Genomic DNA, 26,661 nt, shown 5'->3' with positions numbered 1-26,661 from the left:
TATTTCCTCATTCTTAGTCCAGTGTTTTTCTTAAATGATGCTGAAAACACCTTGAAGTGCTGGGATAAAAAGAAGAGAAATAAGGGAATTTTTTGGTGAAGAAAACATAAAAATATTATATTGAAAAGTATTTTAGCAATTACATTCTCAAGTGAGGAGATCTATTTCTAACATAACAATGACATGTGGAATTGGTCTCCTTTTTAAAGCTGGTATTATAATTTTTTATCATTATAAGATTGGACACAATATAGTGTCTAGGACATTTTAGGAGATCAATACATGTTTGTTTGATGAAAGTGAATAAATAAAATCCAAACGTTATATGAATAAATTTGATTCCTAATAAATCTATGATGATATTCAGTAGGGTTTGAGAAGGAGCTACATCCCATTTTTAATGTTTATTGATTTAAATTCATAGATCATGCTATTTTGATTTATCAACACAAAATCAAACATGAGCGTTCCTGCCACATTTAACTGGTTCAGAAATCTCCATTAGAGCAAAGGGGAATATCTCTGGGACCACACACCAAAAGGCAGCTTAATGGATCTTAATCTCTTAATTATTCTTTGGTTTTACTACCAGAGGCCTGAAATCTATGAATAATTTTACCAATGTTTGACTGATAAGAATGTGTACTATTGGGTTATCTAAGGAAAGATATAAATCAGAATTTTGTCATTTTGGGAGCAGACTTTGAATATGCATGCATTCACCTTAATTTAAGTATTGCTTTAGTAGCTGACCTACTTCAGGGAGGGCCTTGACTACATAGTAAAAATTCTTTATTTTAAACCTTAAAACTGGATAAATCTCAATTAGTATTAATTTGTTTACCCTTCTTGACTATTTTATTTTCTTTGATATTCTGTAATAAGTTGGCCAAGATTTCCCTTGAGTAATAAAAGGAAAGAAAACATATTAAAATATTTGTTTTCTACTCATTGCCTGGCTTTTTAAAATATGTTGAACTTTCTCAGTCTCTAAAATAATACTTAAATGAAAGAAATGTGCAGATTGCTATATCATTCATTTTATATTCAAGGTAGAAAAGGATGATATTTTCATGTTAAAATAATTGCTTTTACTGCTATAAGCAAAGATAATAAAACACAATTATGCAAAGTAAAGTTTCAAATTCTTCCATAATAATTTTTGAAGGGTGAAGAAGGTTAATAGGAATTTAAACACAAGTTTATTTACTGCAAGGGAGAGAGATTACTGAAGGGAAAATTTTAGAAGTAAGTGTATAATATAAAGAATTTTCCCCATATATACAAAGAGAGTGTTTCCTACCAGTATAATAATTTTACTAATATTATTATTTCTTTAGTCATATTCTCAAATTTGTTGAAAAACTTTGGTGGAGAATTTAGAGATTCTGCTTATAGGAAGAAAGGGAAATTTTGATTGTTTGCCTCCCATATGTAGTAGGACACCCTACTCTTGAAGTTGAAGACTCCCCCTGGCCTTTCAACAAAAACACCCATGTGCCCATAATAGTGTTGGACATCAAAGTGAAAATTTTGGAGAAACCCAAGAGAACATTGATCTTTCTGAAATGGTTTCTTACTTAGAATAGATGACAAATGGCTTGTATTTATATAATTAAATTTTTTTAGATGACTGTGCTTCATTGTAATATCAAGAGTTTAGAATTGGCAAGAAAAATAATTTGCTTTTAATAAGTGATTTATATAAAATTGAAACTGAAAAAGTTCTTGCTTATTCAGACTATCATTGAATGTTTTCTTATCTTGAGCATGTTACTCTTTCTGCTTGTGTTTTAATCATTCACTCAATAAAATGAATACATTAATATCTGACATGATTATTTTATTTTTATTATTTTTTATTTTCATTTTGTCAAACAAGTTTTACTTGTTACTAACATTAGCATATTGAATTCCCCAGTTTACATTGCGAGTACTCTTAGTCCACCTTGTTTTAGTCAATTCAATATACATAATTCTGGATTTTTTTATTCCAGGATGGGTTGGAAGTAGAATAGAAGGATGAAGAAGGATGGGAATTAAGCATAGTAATTATAAGGTGAAATCAAGACCATTCGGTCAGCATACTTTTTTGCTTTTTTCTTTTTTTAATGCTGGCAGAGATTTTTGAAATACATTGCCATGATTTATGGATATGAGCTCTAAACATATCAAGTTTTTTCCCAAGGTCACCAACAAATGTCTTGATTAATTTAATAGAATAGTCGAGAGTCAGTTGAAATAGTACATATGAAAGTACTTCAGATAGAGAAAAGATGTCTACAAAATAGAATATTATAGAATCTAGTGTTATACTCTCAAATAGATGGCATTCAAGGAATATCTGTAAATTGGTAGTTAAAGCCTATCAGCCAGAAGATATAGGGTAGACCCTATCTCTGTGCCTCGCCTAACATCTGGATTTAAGTGTCCTCAGATGTAGAACATACAGACTGGTCAATGTGATTTCTTAGGATCGTTTTAGCTCATGAAGCTACAATTTTATTCAATTAGTACATCTCAACTGGATTCTCTTTGTCTTTATGTCATTTAGAAATGTTTTCTGCTGTAAGGAAAACAAAACTTGACCACAGTGATTTAAACAAACAAGGTATTATTTTTCCAATATCATAATAAATCTTGAGATAGGTGCTTACTAGGTCAACAACTTCAGTGTATACATCTCTCTGATTTCCTTATTGCCCCATGTAAGCCATTATGTCAATAAATAATTCTGGAATAACGTGAATGAAATCACTTCAGTTACATGGGGACCACCTTGTTATGGGGATAAGAAAAGTATCCCAGTGGCTTTCCTTGTATTTCTGTTTGTTTATCTTTGGTCATCTCTTTGGCCATAACATTAGCCATCTATTGCTACTTGCCATAAAGTTTGAGTTAGAGAGTACTGGGTTTGAGGAAATTCGGAACAAAATCAGGATTCTATTTGCAAGCAAAAAGCAGAGTTCAGATGTTGAATATGTAACCAACAATACCCACCACATTCCCCTGCTTAACAGTTTGTCTTTTCATATTGGTCTATTTGTGTATTTAATTATGCTTCTTACAGGCCAGCTCCTTCTATCTTTTTATAATCTTTCTCAAGCAGTATTTTTTCTGTGTAGTATCTTCCAATAGCTCAGTCAGAATGGAGTGCTTGTTTCATGTGGCCTGTGTTAAATGTCTGTTGCCTTTTTTTTGATTGCAAGGGCCCTTTTGAGATGAATAGAATTAAGGACATTTGTATCTTTAAAGCTATCAAAGAAGCTGAACAAGAGTAGACAATTGACAAATTTTTATTAAACTGCATGTATATGTGTTTACATATCTTTTACTATTATCATCTCTAAGATTATCTAGTCATAATTAGATAAAATTAGTTACTAGTTTAAATTAACGTTCTTAACTTGTAAGTTTATTAACTGTAGCTACTTTCAAGTTCCTATCAGAAGTCCTGTGTTGTAGTGCTGTAGCTCAAAAGTGAACATATGACTGACTCTCTTATCTTTTAAGTATCACATAATATCGCTACTGATAAGAGTAACAAAAAGTGATTGAATGTTTAGCGAATATATTTATGCTAAATATAAAGCTTATAAAAGCCCCAAATAAAGACACACAGATAAACTTAGAAGCAAACAAAATAACAAAGCACATTGAAACACTGCAACTTAATCTTGAAACACCGAGCAATGGTACCCTCTTTAAAGGCACTTCAGCGATGAGCTAAATCAAAACCAGAAGTTAAGTACATAGTTTATACTTTATATAATTTCCTCCATGGCAATATAACAAGAGATATGAAGAGAAGTTGTTAACCAATGTTTATAGACAATGTTCAAAAGTTTATAATCCTAATCCATGTTTGGTTAGGATAATAGAATTTATTTGAGTGGCTCTCAGTGTGGCACCAAAAGTTGTTCAATATAATGTAACATTGTCCTAGAGCAGCCATTCTTAGTAGAAACTAGAAAACAACAAAATTAAATTAATAATTGCTTTCATGTTCAGTTATTCTATCTGTCTTAGCAGTGTATTTCCCTTAGCAGTGTGTTTCCTAAAATATACGTAGTAGGAAGATATGTTATTATGAACATAGTGTGTTATCTTTTGAAATGCATTTAATGATTGTTAAAATTAACACTTGTCCACCCAAATTTTACTTGAAAGTAAATAATTTGTTATTCAAAGTATAAAGTTGATATAAGAAAATTCTGGAATTCAATGCTAAATATAACCTACAGGGATTGTCCTATGCGAAAGTGATTTAAGTCATCAAATCTCAGTGCAACACTGACTTTGAGTTTTAGAGATTCAAAATATTATTAAAATTCCAAAGATATTCTGGAGGAAACTAAAAATTAGACCCCAAATTTATTCCTTAAAGTACTGTCAAGAGATTTCTCATTAGGATTTTCACAATGATTGCAGATTTCAATGTAACTATGAAAATGGATCAAATGAAACAGGATAGCATTTTGAATTCTATATCAGGTTAAATGAAATCACATAATAGAGACAGGTAAAATGAATATTGGAAACCAGTTCATTGAGCTGAAAAACCACATCATTCAGAGATATGCCCAGAAAGAATGAAGATAACAGAGTTATTGAGTTATTTTTAAAACTTTGAATGTAATAACAGTTAACAAATGTTTTAGATATAAATTATACCTCCTTATATATTTAATATATAGACAAGAAAATATATTACAATTACTATTTTAGTCCATTACCATAGAAGTAAAGTAATGATACTGTCAAGGCAGAAAAAAAATTATAACTCATGAGAACCATGTGTCAAGAATCTTAAAATATAGACAAAGCCACGATATCTTCCTGTAGTTGCTTATGATTTGTGGGGATAGACTTGTACACACAGAAACCAATTAGAAAACAAGTGAGCAAGTCATATAGTGTTAACTGCAGTGCAGATAGTGTACACATTGCATCATGTTTAAATGATGTTTGAAAAGGGAATGGCTACACGATGACATGGCTTTGCTTTATTTTCTCCACAAATATTCCAATGCCAAGTAAAGCTGTGAAAACATGAGCTTGGAATTTCAATGCATTCTAGTGCCAAAATAATCTAAATCATGTGGGTTTTTTTCTTTAACATTTGGTGCAAATTCAAATGTATATGTGGAGAAATTACACTAGGTCACATTATTTGCTTCTGTAAACACTAGAAGGAAAAATGGATTTTTATTCATAGTGAATGCATGCCCTAAGATCATGAAATGTGTTTTACATATTTTCAAAACTACATTTTCAAAATGATCACAGAATTTTAAAAGAGTCATTTTGTTCATAGCTTGTCGACCAGGTTTCTACAAGGCTTCGGATGGCAATATGAAGTGCACCAAGTGCCCACCTCACAGTTCTACTCACGACGATGGTTCAGTGAACTGCAGGTGTGAGAATAATTACTTCCGAGCAGACAAAGACCCTCCATCCATGGCTTGTACCCGTGAGTAGTTTTGCTGCAACCCATGCCTCCATGTTTGTTTTATTTGTTTTTTTTCTTTTCGTTACCGTGTCTTTTTTTTTTTTTTTAAAGCATTTGGCCCATTTCCTTGTGTTACCCATGTGCAAATTGAAAGTTTTCTTTGCTTCACTGTCCATGCTTGGCTCACCACAAATGCAACATGTATCACATTAAATGAATTATTTTTAAAATACTTCCTGCAATAAGATCCCAGAAAGAAAGAAAATTTTCTTTGTCTTCTTTTAGATTTTGCATTATATTTGACAGAATAGGGAGATTATAGCCAGGGGATTCGTGTTTTTACATTTTTATTCCCTCTTGTTATATGTTGGTCATAGGTCATAGGGAAAAGGGACTAAGATTTATAAAACTAATGCTAAAGTTTTCATAACTATTCACCAGGGCATTGAATTTAGTGGTGAATTCCTCTGTTGGACTTTCTGAATGCGTCTTCAACCTTGAGTAGTAACTCTCCCACTCACAGCTTCAGCAGAATAGTACTCTTGAATCCATGTGTCTGTAATCTCATGGATCCTCTAAGGACAAATTAAAAGTATATAATAAAGACAAGATGGTTATTTACCTTGTTCAGTTCCATTGTAAATTATCTATTTCCCTTGTAGTAGAAATCAGAAGTGATGCTCATTAATCTTTGTTGAACTACTTTGCAGGACCTCCTTCTGCACCAAGGAACGTTATCTCTAATATAAATGAGACCTCTGTAATCTTGGATTGGAGTTGGCCCCTGGACACAGGAGGCCGGAAAGATGTTACCTTCAACATCATATGTAAAAAATGTGGGTGGAATGTAAAACACTGTGAGCCATGCAGCACAAATGTCCGCTTCCTCCCTCGACAGTTTGGACTCACCAACACCACGGTGACAGTGACAGACTTGTTGGCACACACTAACTATACCTTTGAGATTGATGCCATTAATGGAGTGTCAGAGCTGAGCTCACCACCACGACAGTTTGCTGCAGTCAGCATCACAACTAATCAGGCCGGTAAGTACATGCTGGATTCTTCTTATTCTTGTCATCTCGGAGTTAAATAACAGTTATGTCAGAGATAGCAAAATGAAGGAAGGGGAGAAAAATGTGAAAGGCCTCCAGGATTTTCTTTTCTATTACTTTTAGATAGTTATGGTACATTAAATAATTCAATTTAATTGTCGAAGTGAGAATGAATCATTTTTGTTAGATGATTCTAAACTAATTTAATCTATTGCTTCCTAATTTGGAATCTTTAAATATTTGGGGCTCTAGAGACAATACTTGTGAGTCCCCTTGAAATATTTTCGTAGTTAAAGAACCTAACAGACATTGAAATAGCTACAAAAAGGTTATGTAGGATATTTAAAATTAGAAATATCTTTAGTTACAATTATATCAGATTTTTTGATATTCAGTATTTTTTTTTGATTGCTTGATGCTCTGAGTATTATAGCCCAGAAAGTTATAATTCTCTGAATAATTAAAAATAAGGAATAAAACATTTTTATTTAGTGGATATACTTTGTATTTAAAAATCCAAAATATAAAATTTGTGGAGAAGCATAATGAAAAGAGCTCTTGGAGGAGAACATTTAGAAATACTAATCTTAAAAATTTCCTGGGGTAAATTGTTAGGTGATTTTATCGCTATCTTTCCCACTGACAATCTTTTCCTAACTTAAAAAAAAAAAATGCCTTATTGGCAGGTTGTAAGCAATTCCCTTTAATGTGGAATGAAAAAAATTTAAAAACCAAACAAACTTCTCACCTTTCTTTATCAAACATCCATAACATTTTCTTTTATTTATTGTTAGTACATCTTGTTCTTTCAATCATTCATTAAATCCTCTATGTGTTTTCTAGTTCTCTGATATTTTTTGTGATTTTTTTCTATATATATATATTTTAAGTGTGGCATTCAAAATTATTTATGGGATTTTAGTTGTGATTCACTCAATCATATAGAAGTGTTATACTTTAAAGAGCATACAGACACATACTAGTGACACTCCTTTGAGGTAAAACAACCATTTATTCAATGTTGACAACTGTGATGAATGAGTAATAAGCAATTTTTGGTATGAACAAAGTTTGTGCAAAGTTAAGCTGATAGATATTTATAATTGTTGCTATAAGATATCATGATTAAGGATACATTCTAAACAGTTCAATTCAGAGATATCATTGTATCATTTATACCCAAACAAATAAACATTGGGGCCAGAAAGGAGGGAAAGGAAGAGACAGGATAATGCTCCCTGATAATGTTTCAACAAGAACTACAGATTCTTGAATTGGTTCCCAGATAGGTTTACCCCTTAGCTGGAAATCAGGATCGAGTGTAAACTCTGCTTTTTTTCTGCATTTGGCATAAATCGTGAAAGTTCCTCTGCTCTCTAGTGGGACATGCCCTTTGCTCTGAGGATATACATACTGAATGTCTCAGGAAAAGGAAATGGAGAGATGACTAAATTTTCCCATCAGCTGGAAGAGGTTATAAAACAGCCAAATAACTAGCCAAAAATACTCACCACTTTTCTCTCTCTCACTTGGCTGACTCAATAAGGTTAGGTAAGCAACTAAAGGTACACAATTATTAATATTAGACTTGCTAATGTCCAGTAGATCTGCACCAGTATAGCTGATGCTTGTTAAAATTCTGCACTACTATTCTAGTGAGAAGTAGTTCTACTTCTTCAGGTTAGTATACAAATGCATCTGTTCTGGTTAATTCCTCAAGTACCCTAATAGTATCCGAAACCCAATATCTGAGGTCCATTCCTTCCCCGCTCCCTCATAATCCAGAAACCAAAAGGAGAAATCCTGGCACAAAAGGGGCTTCTTGAGACTTCTCTCTCTTGAGGGGTCTATGGTCTTGACATGCAGGTTGATAGATATTTTGAATATAACCCTCAGCATTGTCCATGCCCAAATACTTTTCTCTCTGATTCCAAATCCCTCTCTTGTTTCCACCTTGCTTTTACTCTCTATATTTATGCAGATTTTACACTTTTAGTGGTCTCATGATAATAAATAAACTTAATTTGTGAAAAAGACATGACGTTTAAATGAAGTGAACTGAAGTATCATTTAATCTTGTTTCCTGAATCTGTTATTTGTCCCGCTTAAAGCTAAATTCCAGACCAACTAGACTTTTGCTTTACTTCAGTTAATGATATTTAAATTTTGTAACTAATACTATTTAAATATTTCTAACATAAGTTTACTTAACTGTCTTTCATGAAAGGAAAAGAAAAAAGAGTAATGCTATTGCTATGTATCACATAATTATAGCTTCTCATATACAGTGAACACAAGATTTTAAGAAATTATAATTGTGTGGCAAATGGCTTTCCCAAATCTTATATTTCATGCTGATTTGCTCCTTGTTTTTTAAGATGGGAACATCAATCTGTTTTATAATTATCTCCCAAGTAAAACAGAAACATATAAAAACAAGCAAGAGCTCCTCATTTCCTATCTTATGATCGACCTTTGGCTTTCTGACAGTACATTTAGCAGAAAACTAATAGCTTCAGATGTGTACAGTGAATGAACCCAGGTAAAGTGGCAACCAAACACAGGCCAAGACATTAAAAAATAAATGGGGATGATTCTTTGGCCCTCCCAGTTACAAATCACGGGACGAGACAGAATTCAATAGGGATGATATCAGTACTCTCCCTAACCCCAGTCTCATTTTTTTTAAATCACAAATTTACCTATAATATGCACCCCTAGGCATTTTATATATTTATTTCAGCGTGCACGTATTATTCTGTGAGCCTGGGGAGGTAGAGGTCTTTGTTCCATCTTCAAATCCCCTTGGTAAGATGTATAAACAAGATTAGAAGCAATGCATTTCTCCAGAGAGCATTTCTTTTGTTGCTTTATTTTTATTCTTGTGAAAGTTAATGGACTGGTAGCCTTGAAAAATGATCTCCATACTACTAGAAAGATATGACTGTGACAGCTTTGATGTCATGCTGTTTAAATTTCTCCCAGTCTCTCTATCTTTGACATGGACATAAAGGGGAAACATGAATGTGTCCCTTTTAATTTACTTTGTGAGACTAAGTTTGTTGATATTTCTCTTGATTATATTGTAAAAGCTCTGTGATGACCACATGATAAGGCACCTTCTAAATTGTAGTGGATTATGTTGTAAATTCGGATGTTAGTTCTCAGCTCTCAAAGTATGTCAGTAAGATAAAAAGCATGGCCTCCACATAAAGATTGTATGCGTGAATTCATCAAACATGTACAGAAAGAATTATAGGTTTCAAAACAAAAATTTGCAGTTATAACTTGGTATAAATTGCTACTTTGTGTTTTCTTCCTTGAATGAGTATATATACCTTTGGTTCCAGAAACCATCATTTTGGAACATTAGTGGAATATCTGTCTCAGAATTCACAGGCTTTAAATTTGAGAAGCTTTTTTACAACGTTTCATCAAGAGTCAAACTTCCACTTAAGTCTCCCAACTCCAATACACCTTCAACTTCTATTCTCTTATTCTGTCTGCCATCTTGTAATTCATGTATGTAGCTACAAAAATAAATGCTGCCTTGGAGACAGAGAGAGGCTTTGATGGGAAAATCTACTATAATCTATGCCATCCACAATAAACTTGATCCTTCCTTCTTAGTCATATATCACAGGGTTTCTTATGGGTATTCTGCAAAAGATATTCCTTGTTATCCCCTTTCGTCTCCAAACCCAATCTCATATTTTACTTCCTCATTCTTCACAGACAATTTTCTCTCTGTGATACTGTGATTATAATAAGAAATATATATTTGGTGTTGGTCCCGGTTTATGGCAAAGAGCTCCTAAAACCTTTGAAATTTTCTAGGTAATGAGAGGAATAAAGGTATATTTTGTTATTCATAACAACCCCTTTAAACCACACCTGAGTCTACGTTAGTAAATTGACATTTGGGAATCTCCTAAGGATAGGGGCTGGTTGACAGTATAACCAAACCTTGTGATTAGAGGGTTGGAATTTTCAGTACACCTACCCTCCACCTGTTCCAGGAAGCGGGGAGAGGCTGAAGATAGAATTCAATCATCTATGGTCAATGATTTAATCAATCATGACTATCTAATAAAGCTTCTTTGAAAGCTCAGAGGAGGTGGTGCAGAGATATTCTGGGTTGGTAAACACATACAGGGTAGGTGACACACCTGGAGCAAGTATAGAACCTCTGTACCCCTTGCTTTCTACCTTGACATTTGCATCTTTTCCATCTGATTTTACTAAGTTGTGTCATTTGATAACACAACAAACTGGTGATTTAGTAAGTAAAATGTTTTCCTGAGTTCTGTGAAGTGCTCTAGCAAATTAATTGAACCTGAGGAGGAGGTTGTGGCATCTCCCTTTTTTTTTTTTTTTTTTTTTTACGAAACAGATGATAAAAAATATATTTAAAATGTGAAAATTCAAATATAACAAGCAAGGAAAAAATACGCCTAGTAGCTACAATTTTCATCTATATTACCGGTTACAAGGATGTAATTGATACTTATAATCTCGTATTTCCATTTTCAATCCCATGGTTCTTGCACCTTCAGCCAGCACCTAAGCTAATTGGGAATTTTTACTTGATGGAGTAATCTGAAGTTTTATTTCAGAAGGGCCTGAGTTCTTTTATTTTTTTTTTACCAGTTTTTTTTCATACTATATATACATAATTTTTTAATATTTTATTTTTTTATTTTCCTCCTCTCCCCTCCCCCCTCCCTTCTGTAACCACTATTCCATTCTCCATGTTCATGAGTCTCTGTTTGTTTCTCCTGTTCATATGTTGCTTTTAGGTTTATATTCCACATATGTGATATCACGCAATTTTCAGCCTTTTCTGCCTGGATTATTTCACTCAGTATGATTATTTCAAGGTCCATCATGTTGTCGCAAATGGCAGTATTTCACCTCTTCTTATGGCTGAGTAATATTTTATTCTATATATGTACCATAGCTTCTTTAGCTAGTCATCTATCATAGGACACTTCAGTTTCTTCCATGTCCTGGCTACTGTGAATAATGCTGGTATGAACATCGGTGTGCAAATATCTTTTCGACTATGAGTTTTCAAGTCTTTGGGGTAAATACCTAGTAGAGGGATTGTTGGATCATATGGTAAGTCAATTCTTAGTTTTTTGAGGAACTTCCATACTGCTTTCCGTAGTGGCCATACCAATTTGCAGTCCCACCAGCAGTGTATGAGGGTTCCTATTTCTCCACATCCTCTCCAACATTTGTTATTACTTGTTCTGTTCTGTGTGATTATAGCTATTCTAACAGGTGTGAGATGATATCTCATTGTGATTTTGATTTGTTTTTCCCTAATACCTAGTGATGTTGATCATCTTTTCATATGTTTATAGGCCATTTGTGTGTCTGTTCAGGTCCTCTGCCCATTTTTTGATTGGATTGTTTGTTCTCTTATTGTAATTGAGTGATATGCATTCTTTGTATAATTTGTGTGTTAGGCCCTTATCGGAGGTGTTGCTTGAATATATATTTCCCATTGAGATGGTTGTCTCTTTATTTTGTTGATGGTTTCCCATTCATTTAATTTTGCTCTTACGTCCCTTGCTTTTGAGGTTAAATTAATAAAATCCTCTTTAAGCCCAAGGTCCTTGAGTTTAGTTCCTATGTTTTCTTCTATGCATTTTATTGTTTCAGGACTTATATTCAGGTCCTTAATCCATTTCGAGTTCATTTTTGTGTGTGGTGATAGACAATAGTCTAATTGCATTCTTTTGAATGTTGCTTTCTAGTTTTCCCAAAACCATTTATTAAAGCAACTTTTCTTCCTCTGCTGTATATTTTTGACATTTTTGTCAAAAATTCTTTGCCCATATAAATATGAGTGTATTTCTTGACTCTCGATTTTGTTCTACTGGTCTATGTGTCTATTTTTCTGCTAATACAATGCCATTTTGATTACTGTCACTTTGCAGTCTAATTTGAAGTTGGGCAGAGTGATGCCTCCAGGCTCATTCTTTTTTTTCAGGATGTTTTTGGCAACTTGGGGTCTTTTGTGCTTCGATACAAATCTGATGATTTTTTGTTCTATTTCTTTAAAAAAAGCCAGTGGGATTTTGATGAGGATTGCATTAAATCTGTACAATGCTTTAGGTAATAAGGTCATTTTAACTATGTTGATTCTTCCAATCCAAGAAAACAGAATATCTTTCCATTTCTTTGTATCTTCTTCGATTTCTTTTAATAGAGTCTTGTAGTTTTCATTATATAGGTACTTCACATATTTCATTAGATTCATTCCTAGGTATTTTATTTTTTTTTATTGCAATTGCAAAAGGAATTATTTTTTCCACTTTTTTTCTCTGACACTTCGTTATTAGAGTATAAGAATGCTATAGATTTTTGAACATTGATTTTGTATCCAGAGACTTTGCTTTATTTGTTTATTGTTTCTAGTAGTGTTCTCGTGGAGTCTTTAGGGTTTTCTATATAGAGAATCATGTCATCCACAAATAGTGACAGTTTGACGTCTTCATTTCCTATTTGGATGCGTTTTATATCTTTCTCTTTCCTGATTGCACTCACTGGAACCTCCAATGTTACATTGAATAACAGTGGCAATAGTGGACAGCCTTGTTCCTGATCTTAGATGGAAAGTTTTTAGTTTTTCACCATTAAGTATATATTGGCGGAGGGTTTGTCATATATAGCATTTATTACATTAAGATACTTTCCTTCTCTACAGATTTTGTTAAGTATTTTGATCATAAATGAATGCTGTATCTTGTCAAAGACATCATTGATATGATCATACGATCTTATTTTTAATTTGTTTATGTGGTGTATCACATTAATCAATTTTCATATGTTGAACCATCCCTGTGCCCTTGGGATGAAGCTCACTTGATTGTGGTGTATAACCTTTTTAATATGTTGCTGTATTCAGTTCACTAGTACTTATTTAGGATTTTTGCATCTGTATTTATGAGAGATATTGCTCTGTAGTTTTCTTTTTTTGTGTTATCCTTACCACATTTCAGTATCAGAGTATTATTGGCCTCATAAAATGAGTTAGGAAGTATTGCTTCCTCTTCAATTTTTTGGAAGAGTATGAGGAGAATACGTATTAAATCTTTGAATGTTTGGTAGAATTCACTAGTGAAGCCATCTGGTCCTGGACTTTTACTTTTGATAGGTTTTTGATGATCGTTTCAATTTCCATACTGCTGATCGGTCTATTTAGATTTTCCCATTCTTCTTGATTCAGTCTAGGAAGGTTGTAATTTTCTAATTATTAGTCCATTTCTTCTAAGTTATTGAATTTGGTGTTATATACTTTTTCATAGCATTCTTGTATGATCCTTTGTATTTCTGCAGTGTCTGTCATAATTTCCCCTCTTTCATCCTTGATTTTGTTTATTTGTGTCCTTTCTCTTTTTTCTTTGTGAATCTAGCCAGAGGTTTGTCAATTTTACTAATCTTTTCAAAGATCAGTTCTTTGTTGCATTTATTTTTTCTATTTTTTTTGTTTTTATTTTCACATATCTGTTCTAATCTTGATTATTTCTTTCCTTCTGCTGACTTTAGGCTTTATTTGTTCTTCCTTTTCTAGATTTTGAAGATGAAGTGTTAGGTTGTTTATTTGGGCTTGTTTTTGCTTTCGAAGATAGGCCCGTAATGACCACTTTTTGCCATGTCCCAAAAGTTTTGATGTGTTTTACTATCATTATCATTCATTTCTATGTATCTCTTGATTTCCCTTATTATTGCTTCTCTGACCCAGTTATTCCTCAGTATGATATTGTTTAATCTCTATTTATTTGTGGTTCTTTCTGCTTTCTTTTTATAGTTGATCTCTAGTTTCAAAGCATTATGATCAGAGAATATGGTTGGTATGATTTCAACCCTCTTATATTTGTTGAGCCTATGTCTGTGTCCCAGCATGTGGTCGATTCTTGAGAATGTTCTATGTACACTAGAGAAGAATGTGTAAGCAGCTGTTTTGAGACGGAAGGCTCTGTAAGTGTCAATTATGTCCAGTTGGTCTAATGTATCATTTAAGGATGTTATTTCCTTATTGATTTTCTGTTTAGATGATCTGCCCATATCTGACAGTGGGGTATAAGTCTCCTACTATGATAGTGTTTTGGTCTGTTTCTCTCTTCAGTTCTGTTAGTAATTGCTTTACATATTTTGAGGCTCCCTGATTGGGAGCATAGATATTAATAAGTGTTATGTCTTCTTGGTGCATGATTCCCTTTATCATTATGAGGTGTCCCTCAGTATTTATCCTTTTGATTTTGAAGTCTATTTTGTCCAATATTAGTAGTGCTACTCCTGCTTTTCTCTGCATGCCATTTGCTTGAAATATCATTTTCCACCCTTTCACTTTGAATCTATATTTGTCTTTGGAACTGAGTTGTGTTTCCTGCAGGCAGCATATGGTTGGGTTTTGTTTTTTGATCCATTTTGCAACTCTGTGCCTTTTTATGGATGAATTCAGTCCATTTACATTTAGGGTGATTATTGAAATATGAGGTCTTCTTATACTCATTTATATTTTGCTTTCCGATAGCTCGGTGTTTCCATTGCTTCCTTGTCCTTTTGTTTCTGTTTTCATTTTGATTGGCTTTTGCGGTTTTTCTCTCTGGTCCTTCTTGTTTCATGTTTTATACTTTGGTTCTAAATCTTTGGCCTGTGGTTACCATTACAAGTATGGAAAGGATAGTTGTGTATATATAGTTTTCCCTTTTCTTCTGCATGTGCCTTTTCTCCCTTGCAAATTTAAATCTGAATCCTCCCTTTTTCTGTTGCTATGTCAATTTGTCCACGTGTATGCTGAACATTCATTACTATCTTGCGATAAGAAATCTCTTCTCACTGTTTAAGCTTAAAATACCCTTTTTAAAAATAAGGGTTGCACTACTTTGCTTCTATCTGCCTATTAGTTAGTTGTCTTACTCATAGTTATGTATTTTTCTGTTATTTTGTTTTAGGTGAGCTGATCTCTTTCACTATTTCTTATAGTGCAGGCCTTGTTGTGGAGAATTCCCTCAAGTTTTGTATGTCTGGAAAGGTCTTAATTTCTTCTTCATATCTAAAAGAGAGCTTAGCTGAATACATTATTCTTGGCTGGTAGTTCCTTACATTTAGTAGTTTGAATATTTGATTCCACTCATTTCTGGCTCATAAGGTTTGTGCTGAAAAGTCTGACAATAATCTAATGGATTTTCCTTTACACGGTAGTGTCATCTTTTCCTTGGCTACCCTGAGAATTTTGTCTTTGTCATGAATTTTTGATAATTTTAATATGATGTGTCTTGGTGAAGGCCTTTTTGGGTTGAGATAATTGGGTGTTCTGTTAATTTCTTGAATTCCAAGCTCCAGCTCATTCCTTAAATTTGAATCATTTTCATCCACTATTTGTCTGAAAATGCTTTCTAATCCATGTTCTTTTTCCTCTCTATTGAGAATCCCATTATTCTTATGTTTCCTCTCCTGATGGTATCAACTAGTTCTTGTATTTCTCTTTCATTATTTTTCATTCTTTGGTTTCTCTCTTCCTCTTTTTGATTTATTTCCAGATTTCTGTCTTTGATATCACTGATCCTTTCCTTCATTTGATTGGCTCTATTTCCCAAGCTTGTTATTTCATTTTTCAACTCTTGCAGTGTATTCTTTATCTCCAGAAGGTCTATTCGGTTCTTTTACTGATTTCAATCTCCTTCTAAAGAACTCATTCTGCTCATCTAATTGTTTTTTCAATTCTTGATGTTGTCGATATGATTCATTTCTGATCTCACTGAGTTTTTTCAGAAGTACCATCCTGAATTCTGTCATTTAAGTTGCATATTTCTATGTCTGTAAGCTTATTTTCAAGAGATTTTTCTCTTTAATTTCTGAGATTCTTTGTCACCTTGGTTGTTCATGGTGTTTAATGGACTATTTCTTTGCCTGGGCATTAATGGAAATAAATGCTTTTTTTTTGTTTGTTTCTGCTTTTTCTTTTTTCCCCAGAAAGAATATTTATTATTTAATGGTCTCTAGCCTGTTGCAAATAAGGTTTTTTTTTTCTTTTCTTCTGGTTTCCAGTAGGTGGTTTCTAAGCCTCTCAGATCTCTGCTTTTTATAAAGTGTTAATACAGTCTTTTTTTTCCTTATAGATGTTTAATCATGCTCACTATCCTCAGTCTCAGTTCCTCTCAGTGTTAGTGACAGTCTCGGCAGTGTTTGCTCAGATTCCCTTGGGGCTCCATGGCGTTCAGTCTCAAAGGGCATGGGGCCCTCTGGATTGGGAGGCTGCAATTCAGCCTCAGTTTTGCAACCACGGCTAGTGAAAATCAATTGTTTTTTTTCCTGCCATCCCTGCTTTTCTGCTGTTCCTATTTCTCTCCCTTCTGCCCTGATGATTGGGCACTGCTGCTGACCATGCGGAGCTCATGGCTTTCCCAGGAAGGGCTGTTCAGGGAACTCTCTGCACCTTCTTTCCTCCCCCTCCTCCTACAAGGAGCTCTGGCTGGGAGAGACAGCTTTTTTGTTTATTCTAGTCCACTGCCTGACACCCAGGGTTCTGACCTGTAGTAGCTCTTATTCGTAGATCCCATGCTCATACATGCTGATGTGCAGTTTGGGTGTTTTTTGTTGAGTTTTAGGTGTTCAGCTTGTTGTTGTTTTAAGGGAAGAGATCTGGGAACAGCTCTCATGCCGCCATATTTAATCCAATCTTTTGCCTGAGTCTTTTTTTTTTTTTTTAGTTTGTGAGTCAAAAACATAATCTGGACTTGAGATTGGTATCTGAAGGGAGGTTAAGGGATTTCTGGTTAAACTGAGTACTTAAGCTGTGGGATCTGATGCTAACTTTTAGAGTAAAACCTGAACTGAGTTGTAGAACATCTGGATGGCGTTGCAGAATTGGTTGGTGTTAGGAAAACCCCCATACATTTAGTGACCAAAAGTGAAATGTTCTGTGAATGGAGTATTGAAAGGAGAGGAGTGTGTTTTTTCTCTTATAGCCTCCTAATTTATTAAGACCACAAAGTTTAGGAGGGAAAATAAAATGCACTTCCCACCTTCTTTAAATCTGATTTCCTCCTCTGTATTCCTTACTTCCCATTGATTCCTCATTCTTTAAAGAATATACTCTCAAGCAAACTTTCTCACCTTCTAACATCTTTAACAAACATTCTCCTGACTCTTTTTCTTTGTCCTTTATGTTACATAGCTTTTTTTAATCTTAGAGGAAGATAAAATAGTGCAATAACAAGACACTCATAAGTGTATGTGTGCATTACAGATTGACTCTTCAAAATTTCATTCTATTTTTCTCCAATTTTCAATATAAAATTAGACTTTTTAGAAAGTAATTCTTACTTCTCCTTTTATTCTCTCATTTATACATCAATTTTGTTTCTGCCTTTATTGGATGGTGATTCCCCTCCTGACAACAGTAATAATTTCTTATTTGCGACTTTATCTTAAGTTGTTAAGAAGGATGTAAATTTCATGAGGGAATGGATCTTGTCTGATGTTTACATTTGTATTTCTTGAACTTAGACCAATGCCTTCTTGCACCTTTTAATCAATCAGATGTTTATTAAATGAATGAGTGATTGTTTAATGAAAATTTCCATCATCAAAAAATTAAAACATGTTCTCCTTCAAAGCAATTTCTTTCTTTATTTTTCCTTTCTACTCATAAGACCACCATTTCCCCCCAGTTTACCAGATTCTAATACTTGAAATATTTGCTTCATCTTCTACTTTTAAGATGTTCTTACATGCTACTGATTTTTCTTTTGAATTGTTTTAAATCCTCATACCTTTTTCTCCACATTTAATGTTAGATTTTTAAATTCCTGATTATAACATTTGTAAATTAAAAATGTCATGAATCAAAATTATGTTGAGATTCCAAGATAAAGAGAGTTGGAAGTAAAATGTGTTTATTTATTTGTTTATTATTTTTTAATAATTTAAAAATCTTTTTCCAATTACATTTGGAATACAATATTATATTCAATTTAGGTATACAACATAGTGATTAGGCATTTATTTGACTTATGAAGTGATCATTCCAATAAATCTGGTACCCATCTGATACCAAAATAGTTGTTACAAAGTTATTGACTCTTTTCCTTATGCTATACTTTATACCCCAATGACTATTTTGTGACTACCAATTTGTGCATTTGGATTTCTTCCCCTTTTCCAACTGCCCCCCCACCCCATCCCTGGCTGGATTGAATAAGGAAACAAAACCTTTACATATGCTACTGACAAGAGATTTGCTTCAGATAGAAAGACACACACAGACTGAAAGTAAAGATATGGAAAAAGATATTTCATCAAAATGGAAACAAATAAACAAAAAAACAAAAGCTAGGGTAACGATAATTATATCAGACAAAATAGACTTTAAAAAACAAAGGCTATAACAAGAGAGAAAGAAGAACCCAGTAATCCCACTTCTAGGTACTTATACGAAGAAACCCAAATCACTACTTTGAAGAGACATGTACATCCATGGGTTCATTGCAGCGTTTACAATAGTCAAGATGTGGAGGTAACCTAGATATCTGTCAATAGATAAATCGATAAAGAAGAGGAGGTACATACATACAATGGACTATTACTCAGCCATAAAAAATAAAATCTTGCCATCTGCAACAACATAGATGGACCTAGAGGGCATTGTGCTGAGTGGAGTAAGTCAGAGAAAGACAAATGTAATATGATTTCATCTATATGTAGAATCTAGAGAACAGGATAAATAAACAAATGAAACAAAATGCTTATGTATAAAGAGAGCATTTTGATGGCTGCCATATTGGGACTGTGGGGGAAATGAGTGAAGGAGGGAGGAGATTAAGAAGTACAAATTTATAGTTACACAATAGTCATGTGGTTGTAGAGTATAGCATGGGGAATATAGCCAGTAGTATTTTAATAACTACTTATGGTGTCAGATGAGTACTGGATTTATTAGAGTAATCACCTTGTAATTTATATAAATGTCTAATCACTGTGTTGTACACCTGAAACTAATATAATAGTGTATGTTAACAAAAATTGAAAAATAAAAAAAATATGTCTAAGAAAATGTGAAGTTGAATCTGCTATAACTATGGACATGTATCGTTATAGTCTCTTTTGAAATGTATGCTGCCATGAAATAATGTACCCTGGAAGTAAACTAGACACCAGAATAATCTACATGAATTTTTTTTCAGAATGCAAGGGAAGGCATTTTATATCATCGGTGTAGAGAATCAGAATGTTAAAACATAATGAAAATCAACTAATAGTAAAGATAAGATTTCAGTAATGTATTCTGATGAATCTCTCCCTTCTTTCACTTGTATGATTAAAAACCCTAAGAATTAAAGTCTTATCATTTTATTTCTTTCATCAAAGTGAGATATGAACCAGACCAAGAGAGTACAAGTGGATAAAATAATTATAATTTTCCTTGTGTGGTAATTTAGCTTCTCTCTTTCTGATTTGAAATTGAGACAGATACCTGTGCATTGGTAGTATGATTCTCCACAATGTGTGTCTGAAGCATTCCACATCATTTAACACATTAATGAAGCCCTTCAGCCATCACACCCTGGTATGGAGGCATAGTATGTATCTACAGCATGAGCAATAAGCTGAACAAAAGCAGAATCATATGTTGCCCTGACAGTTATTCAGAACCTTTACATGAGCTTAAAACCAGAAAATAGAGACAGTTTGGAGGCTTCCAAGATCTATCAAATTTTCATACCATCTTCATTTTTGATCCTTAATACTGTAGCAATTAATTGAGCAGACATGTGCCTGAATGATTATGGTTACTCTTTTTTTGCTAGCTTCTCCTAAAGACTTTCAAAAGAACAGAAATATCAACAACCAGCTAAAGAAGGAAATATGGTGTTAACTAAAGCACCTAGATACTAAGAAAGAAATAGCCATTTAATGCTAACTTGTGCTACCTTCACTGCATCTTCTAAGAGCAAATAATATATATTTATTCAACAGAAGTATTCCTTATTCTTATTTTTCCCAAGCAGAACATTTTTCGTAACAAACAATAAAGATAATATTCTTATCTATATAACTTATTTTTAAATGTGCTCTACTCCTCCAGAGTTAAGTTCAATATAGTAATTTGTTAGAGAATAATTGCAGTATGTACAAATAATTGAGAAATGGAACAAATGCACATATTTAGAAGGAAAATATGTTCTCTTCTCAAAAGCCAAAATCTTACTATCACTGGTCAGACTTTCACAAACTCTTTTTTACATTTCATTCAGTATCTCCAAAAGCATTATCTCAGTGTTAACAATTATGATACAGCCCAGTATTCTGAGTTTCTAATCGTATCAATACAGTACTAGGCCTAAATTGAAAAAAGAAGGCATCCCTGCCTCAAGGAATTTACTAACATTTACCATAAACTTGTTGCAATAAGTATCCCAATTAAAAGAACTATAATGTAGGGCACCCTCACATGTAGGGACCCTGAAACTCCATAACATTCATACCAAAACAAAGAATAGCAAGGCCAAAAAGTGGGAAGCTCACAATTTCTACCCCACTTCATCAGTAATAATTGCCAATCTAATTCCTCTTGACATGATAGGTGCTGCATTAAAGTTCATTACATAATTATCTCATTTAATCCTTACAACAATTTTAAACAACTGTGAGTGGTTAAATGTCTTGTCCATAATTGCTTAACTCCACAATTTTTGCTCTTTCCCATTAGAATATATTATTTTCTTATGGCTCAGGAAGAAAAGACTTTGCACAAAATATAAGTATGATTGAATAAAAAATATATATAAAGATATTATCATATAATTGTAAGGTGTTGGCTGTTTGGAATACAGATTGTATAATTTTTTTTCTTTGAAATCCTAATTTCACATGATTTGAGCAATGTTGATAAGTACTTGAAATCTGAATTGCTTTATTAGGAAATTATTTATCCAAATCTTTGTTGCAGAATCAAATAACAAAAACCTTAAACTTCTAAAGTAGCTTCGAAAGATTGCACTTAATCAATATTAACTTATGAACATTTATCTCGACAATTTGTTATCATCCAGACATTACCTCCGACTTTTTCATTTTCATTCCAACAGGAAAAAAATAATTATAAAAACCAACAGGAAGAGAATCTATTTCTGGTCACAATTTTGTACTTGAAATAGTTTTGAAGAGAAGCTGTATGTTAAGATAGAAAGTTTTGGAATGTGTGTCAAAAGAGGCAAAAAGAGTCTTCAGAAGTCCAGGAGTAATAGTCCAGTGACTAATTTTTTTTTTTAATTTGATTATACATTTATTCTCAATTTTTGTTTAAAAATGACTTTAAGGCAGTTATTAGACAAAATTTACTGGTCTTTTTATCTTTTTTGAAATAGATATAATAATAGTTACTACACACAGATTGTTATGAGGACTAAATAAAATGAGAGCATACATGGCTAAGGAAGTGCTTAGATAAGGTGTTGTGCTCTGTTTCCAGCATAATTATACTGATCTTGGTCTACCTTGAGGAAATAGACAATTTTTTTTTAATTAAGAAAAAATTTAGATAAATATTAAAACTTGTGAGGTCAAACTCTGAAACATCCTATGTTGATGTGATGTGATTGGTTTAGACCCTAGTTTTTTCACAACCCATACATGTGATATGTAACAACCCTCAATATAATAAGCCATTCTTGCTTCATCATTACATAAACATATGTATGTATACATAACGATTTTGTACCCACAATCAGGTAGAAACGTCTAGTGGGAAGTTCTCTCTATAACTCTGAGATCTGGGCTGGGACAAGACCCAATGTCATCAATAAAATAAAGGATTAGTAAGAATTATAAAGGGATAGTCAAAACATGCCTATAAATATTAGAGAAAAGAAATAGACAGAGATAGATATAGGAATAAATCAGGCAGCATAAGAACATTTTATAAATTATTCTGGATAGAGTTAAAAAATAAAATTTTACCAAGGACCATGTTGTGACATGAAACAAAAATTTTATAATTACTTAGAAAATACCTACCTTTTACTTTTAATCACTAGAATATTAGTTATTTTGAAGAATGTTTTAGCAAATTTACTATATTTATGAGAAAATAAAATTATAAATGCCCCAAAATAATTATGTTAACTATAGATATGTTAAAGAAAAATGTTTCATCTCAGCTACTTTTGTTTTTTTGGTTTATCACATTATTTGCATATACTTTTGGGGCAGAGTTTATTCCTCTATGGTGGATAATTATGTATATAACCTCTAAGAGGGAGTATATGTCACAGTTATTCATGTAGATTCCAAAGAACAGGATTCTTTATTTCTGTTTTATTGAGTAAAGTTTGTTTTATTTTCCTTCTATTAAAATGCTTTCAAAAGGCTTTTCATAGTTTACATCTGAAATAACATACTTCTTTCTTGATTTGAATTGCCATAGTAGAAGAATTTAGTTTAATTTGAAATCTTTTCTTCTAAAAGTTTTAAAAAGTGAATCTCATTAAACTTACTTGAGATATGTTTTCATTAAAATTACTTAAATAAATTTTTATTATGGTAGATAATAAGATTAGAGAAAAGAAATAGACAGAGATAGATATAGGAAGAAATCAGGTGGCAAAAGAACATGTTAACAATTATTCTGGATAGAGTTAAAAAATAAATTTTTTTTTTACCAAAAACTTTATTATATTACATAGAAATCCTAGTAAAGTCTTAACATGAAATAGCTAGACAAAGAGGTATATTATATAGGTTTTTATATGTGTTTATATATTTGTGTGTGTATATATATTTCAAGGAGAATATAAAGTTCTAGAAAGTATATGAAGTCTAACAGATTTGAGGGAATAAAGTCTTTTTTTTTACTAAATTATTTGAACCTGGATAGTTTTAATTTTAATTATACCTTCTCTATTTATTAGTGGTTATATCTATGTTGAGATATGAAGAAGATAAGAACAGATACCTATGTAAGCATTTGTAGTGTTTGCTACTCGTAAATGATCAGTCTTTGCTAGTTAATACCTTTAATGAGCATTTGGAATGTTTAGCAATAAACACACTTGTGAAGATCAAAAAATTTTTAGATGTCCTAAATTTTCCTTGGCGATAAATAACATACTTGATTAATTGCTTTTTTCCATTCTCTAAGCATTGACTGAGCACTTAATATGAGTCAGGTACTATGCTGAATGTGCTGTGGATAAAATGACATGATTAAGATGTGGCTAATATCTTCAAGGAACTCTCAGTTTAGCAGGAGATCTTAAAGGTTTCAAGAAACCAGCATGAAATTGATTGGTTTGGCCAAGAAAAGGCAAGCAAGGCCAGATGCTAAGAGACTTAAATAAGCGTCAGCAGCTCGGTGAAGCCACCCAGCAACACTGATTTTTCTTGAATTCACAGATAATACAAAATTATGTATAATAGTTTAATTTTTTTATTACCAAAGCAGGAATTTTAAAACTATCTTTTTTTGTGATTTTTCTGTGATGTGATGCTAAAAATTAGTCTACTGTCCCAAAGATTTTTAAGAGGAAGAAGAAAAAAATAAAATACTTTAAATATCTATAAATTAAATGATAGTTGCATATGTAGTTTAATGGTTTCTCAATTGAATTTGTCTGTTTTATATAAAGGACTTAGTCAAAAATGTGCACTTATAATTCAGTTGATGTAACTAAATATTTAGAACTATCTAGTGACATTTTCCACATCAGTTTTGCTTTTTTGTCCATTCATTCACTTATTGATCAATCAAGCTTTTTGTTATTACTACTAAGTGCAGCATTCTATTTAGTTAAATATACATATTTGTAGGTAGTTACTACATAAAGTATATAAAACTAGAATGCCCTAAAATTCAACTAATAGAAATTATATGAAAGTAATTCTTCATCTCAATCATTAAGAAAATATCAGAATTTTAGAAATGTTCATAATAATTATTGTAAACGTAAATTATAATTGTTCTGAAGATATATGACCATAATTTAGAACTGATGTCATAAGAGTATGTCAGGTTTTACTATTCTGTCTGCTAATATTTGTTAGGATATTGTGTTTAAAAATATTGCCTATCTGTATAAGTTAAAAGATATTTCACATTCTTTCTATTAAAAGTAAAAAACTATTAAAATGGGTTTTACAAAAAGAAGTCTATCAGAGGAATTAAATATAAAGGAATAATCCACCATTCTTCATCCAAGTCAATATGCATATACACTTTGATAGGAGATAAAAGTTTGTCTTCTTGGAAAGTATTTAAGAAGAATGTAAATTTAAAATGCATTTCATATATAATACTGTTATTTAGACTGTTCGCTATAATTTTTAGAATACAGAAGTTTTAAAAATATTTACATATTCAGTCAGTAAGACTATTCTCACCAGCTATTTCTTATTTGAATGAACTATAAAACATTAGATATTTGGTATATATTTGTTTGTGTGCTTGAATTGTGGTAGCCTATAGGAACTGTTAAATGGCTACAAAATCAGGATAATTATAATTTAAAGGAGCAAACCAAGTTCAAAGTGTCAGGTGTTTGCCTGAATATTTTATATCTACACTGGATATTTTATATCTCGAAAATTTATAGATATCATTTAAACCTTAAACCAACCCTGTAATTTGAGTATTATTTCCATTATTTATAAAATAAACTATTTACAAGAGGTCAGTTATCTAGACCACTTTATCTAAATTAAGTGGCTTCAGAGAATTATTTCCCAAATTTCAGTAAACAATTTACTACTTTTAGGAATTTTGTTTCAGCCACATAAGACTACCACTAGAAGTCTGAAAATATAACAGTGTACTTAATTAAATCAAGCCTCATTTTTTTCCCTCACCCTAAAATGTATTAAAAGAGAAACTTACCCCTATAAATGGAAAATTTTAATAAAATTTACTATATATTTATGATGAGATAACAAATGTTTGTCCATGTAACACCTAGAATCCTTTCACAAGCCACCAAGGGAACACTGAGTAATGTGTTACTTCCCAGCAGTTGTAATACAGGGTCAGTAATCCAAGGGCTCCCCATTTGAGATAATGACAACTGCATCCTTCCAAGTTATTAGATCAAAGCTATTGATGTCATCTTTGACTCTTCTCTTCCTCTCTCACTTTACATCTAACCCATCAGGATGTTTTACAAAATATGCCTTCAAAATATGGTGAGAATCTGACTACTTGTTACTATATATTGTTACCACAATAGTTCCATCATATCCTACCTAGACTTTTTGTGTGTTCTTTTCCTCTTTTTTAATTAAAAAGTATGGGCGTGAGATTGATTAATAAAATCAGATAAGTTTCAAGTGCACAATTCAACAGTACGTCATATATACATTGCATTGTATGTTCACCACCCAAAATCAGATTTCCTTTCATCACCAAATATTTGACCCCTTTTATCCCTGCTTACTTCTTCCCTCCTGCATTCCCTCTGGTAACCACTCATCCACCATCCATGTCCATGAGTCTCTGTTTGTCATGTTTGTTTGTTGCTTTCAGTTTTATATCCCACATATGAGTGAAATCATGGTTTTCAAATTTTTCTGACTTATTACGCTGAGCATGATTATCTCAAGGTCCATCCAGGTTGTTGCAAATGGCAATATTTCATTTTTTCTTATAGCTCAGTAATACTCTATTGTATATATGTACCACAGCTTCTTTATCTAATTGTCTATCATAGGACATTTCAGTTGTTTCTATGTCCTGGCCACAATGAATAATGCTGCTATGAACATTGAGGTGCATATATTTTTGCAGAATTTTTTTTAGTTTTTTTTTTTTTGGGGGGGGGTATAAATATCCAGAAGAGGGATTGCTGGGTCATATGGTAATTCAATTCTTAGTTTTTTGAGGAACCTCCATACTGTTTTCCATAGTGGTTATACTTTGCAATCCCACCAGCAGCGTATGAGAGAGTTCCCTTTTGCCCACGACCTCTCTATCACTTGTTATTACTACCCTCTTCATGATAGCTATTCTAACGGGTGGGAGATGGTATCTAATTGTGGTTTTGATTTGTATTTCCCTAATAGCTAGTGAATTTGAACATGTTTTCATGTATCTGTTAGCCATTTGTACCTCTTCTTGGGAGAAGTGTCGGTTCAGGTCCTCTGCCCATT

The 26,661-nt window shown here is 32.6% G+C and overlaps 1 protein-coding gene across 5 annotated transcripts in view; it reads left to right on the top strand.

Moving 5' to 3' along the window:
• EPHA3 (EPH receptor A3) overlaps positions 1-26,661 on the top strand; it is a 321,817-nt gene that overhangs the window by 184,553 nt on the left and 110,603 nt on the right. For all 5 annotated transcript variants that reach the window (XM_016145836.2, XM_016145837.2, XM_036219075.1 and 2 more), the window contains 2 exons: positions 5,318-5,473; positions 6,163-6,498. In XM_016145836.2, the coding sequence (XP_016001322.2) occupies positions 5,318-5,473; positions 6,163-6,498 (492 nt within the window). The remainder of the gene's footprint in view (positions 1-5,317; positions 5,474-6,162; positions 6,499-26,661) is intronic.

The sequence above is a fragment of the Rousettus aegyptiacus genome, unplaced genomic scaffold, assembly GCF_014176215.1.
Source record: "Rousettus aegyptiacus isolate mRouAeg1 unplaced genomic scaffold, mRouAeg1.p scaffold_m13_p_4, whole genome shotgun sequence".
NCBI classification, from domain to species: Eukaryota; Metazoa; Chordata; class Mammalia; order Chiroptera; family Pteropodidae; genus Rousettus; species Rousettus aegyptiacus.
The sequence above is the reverse complement of the archived record's forward strand: the minus strand, read 5'-3'. Positions and strand labels throughout refer to the sequence as shown.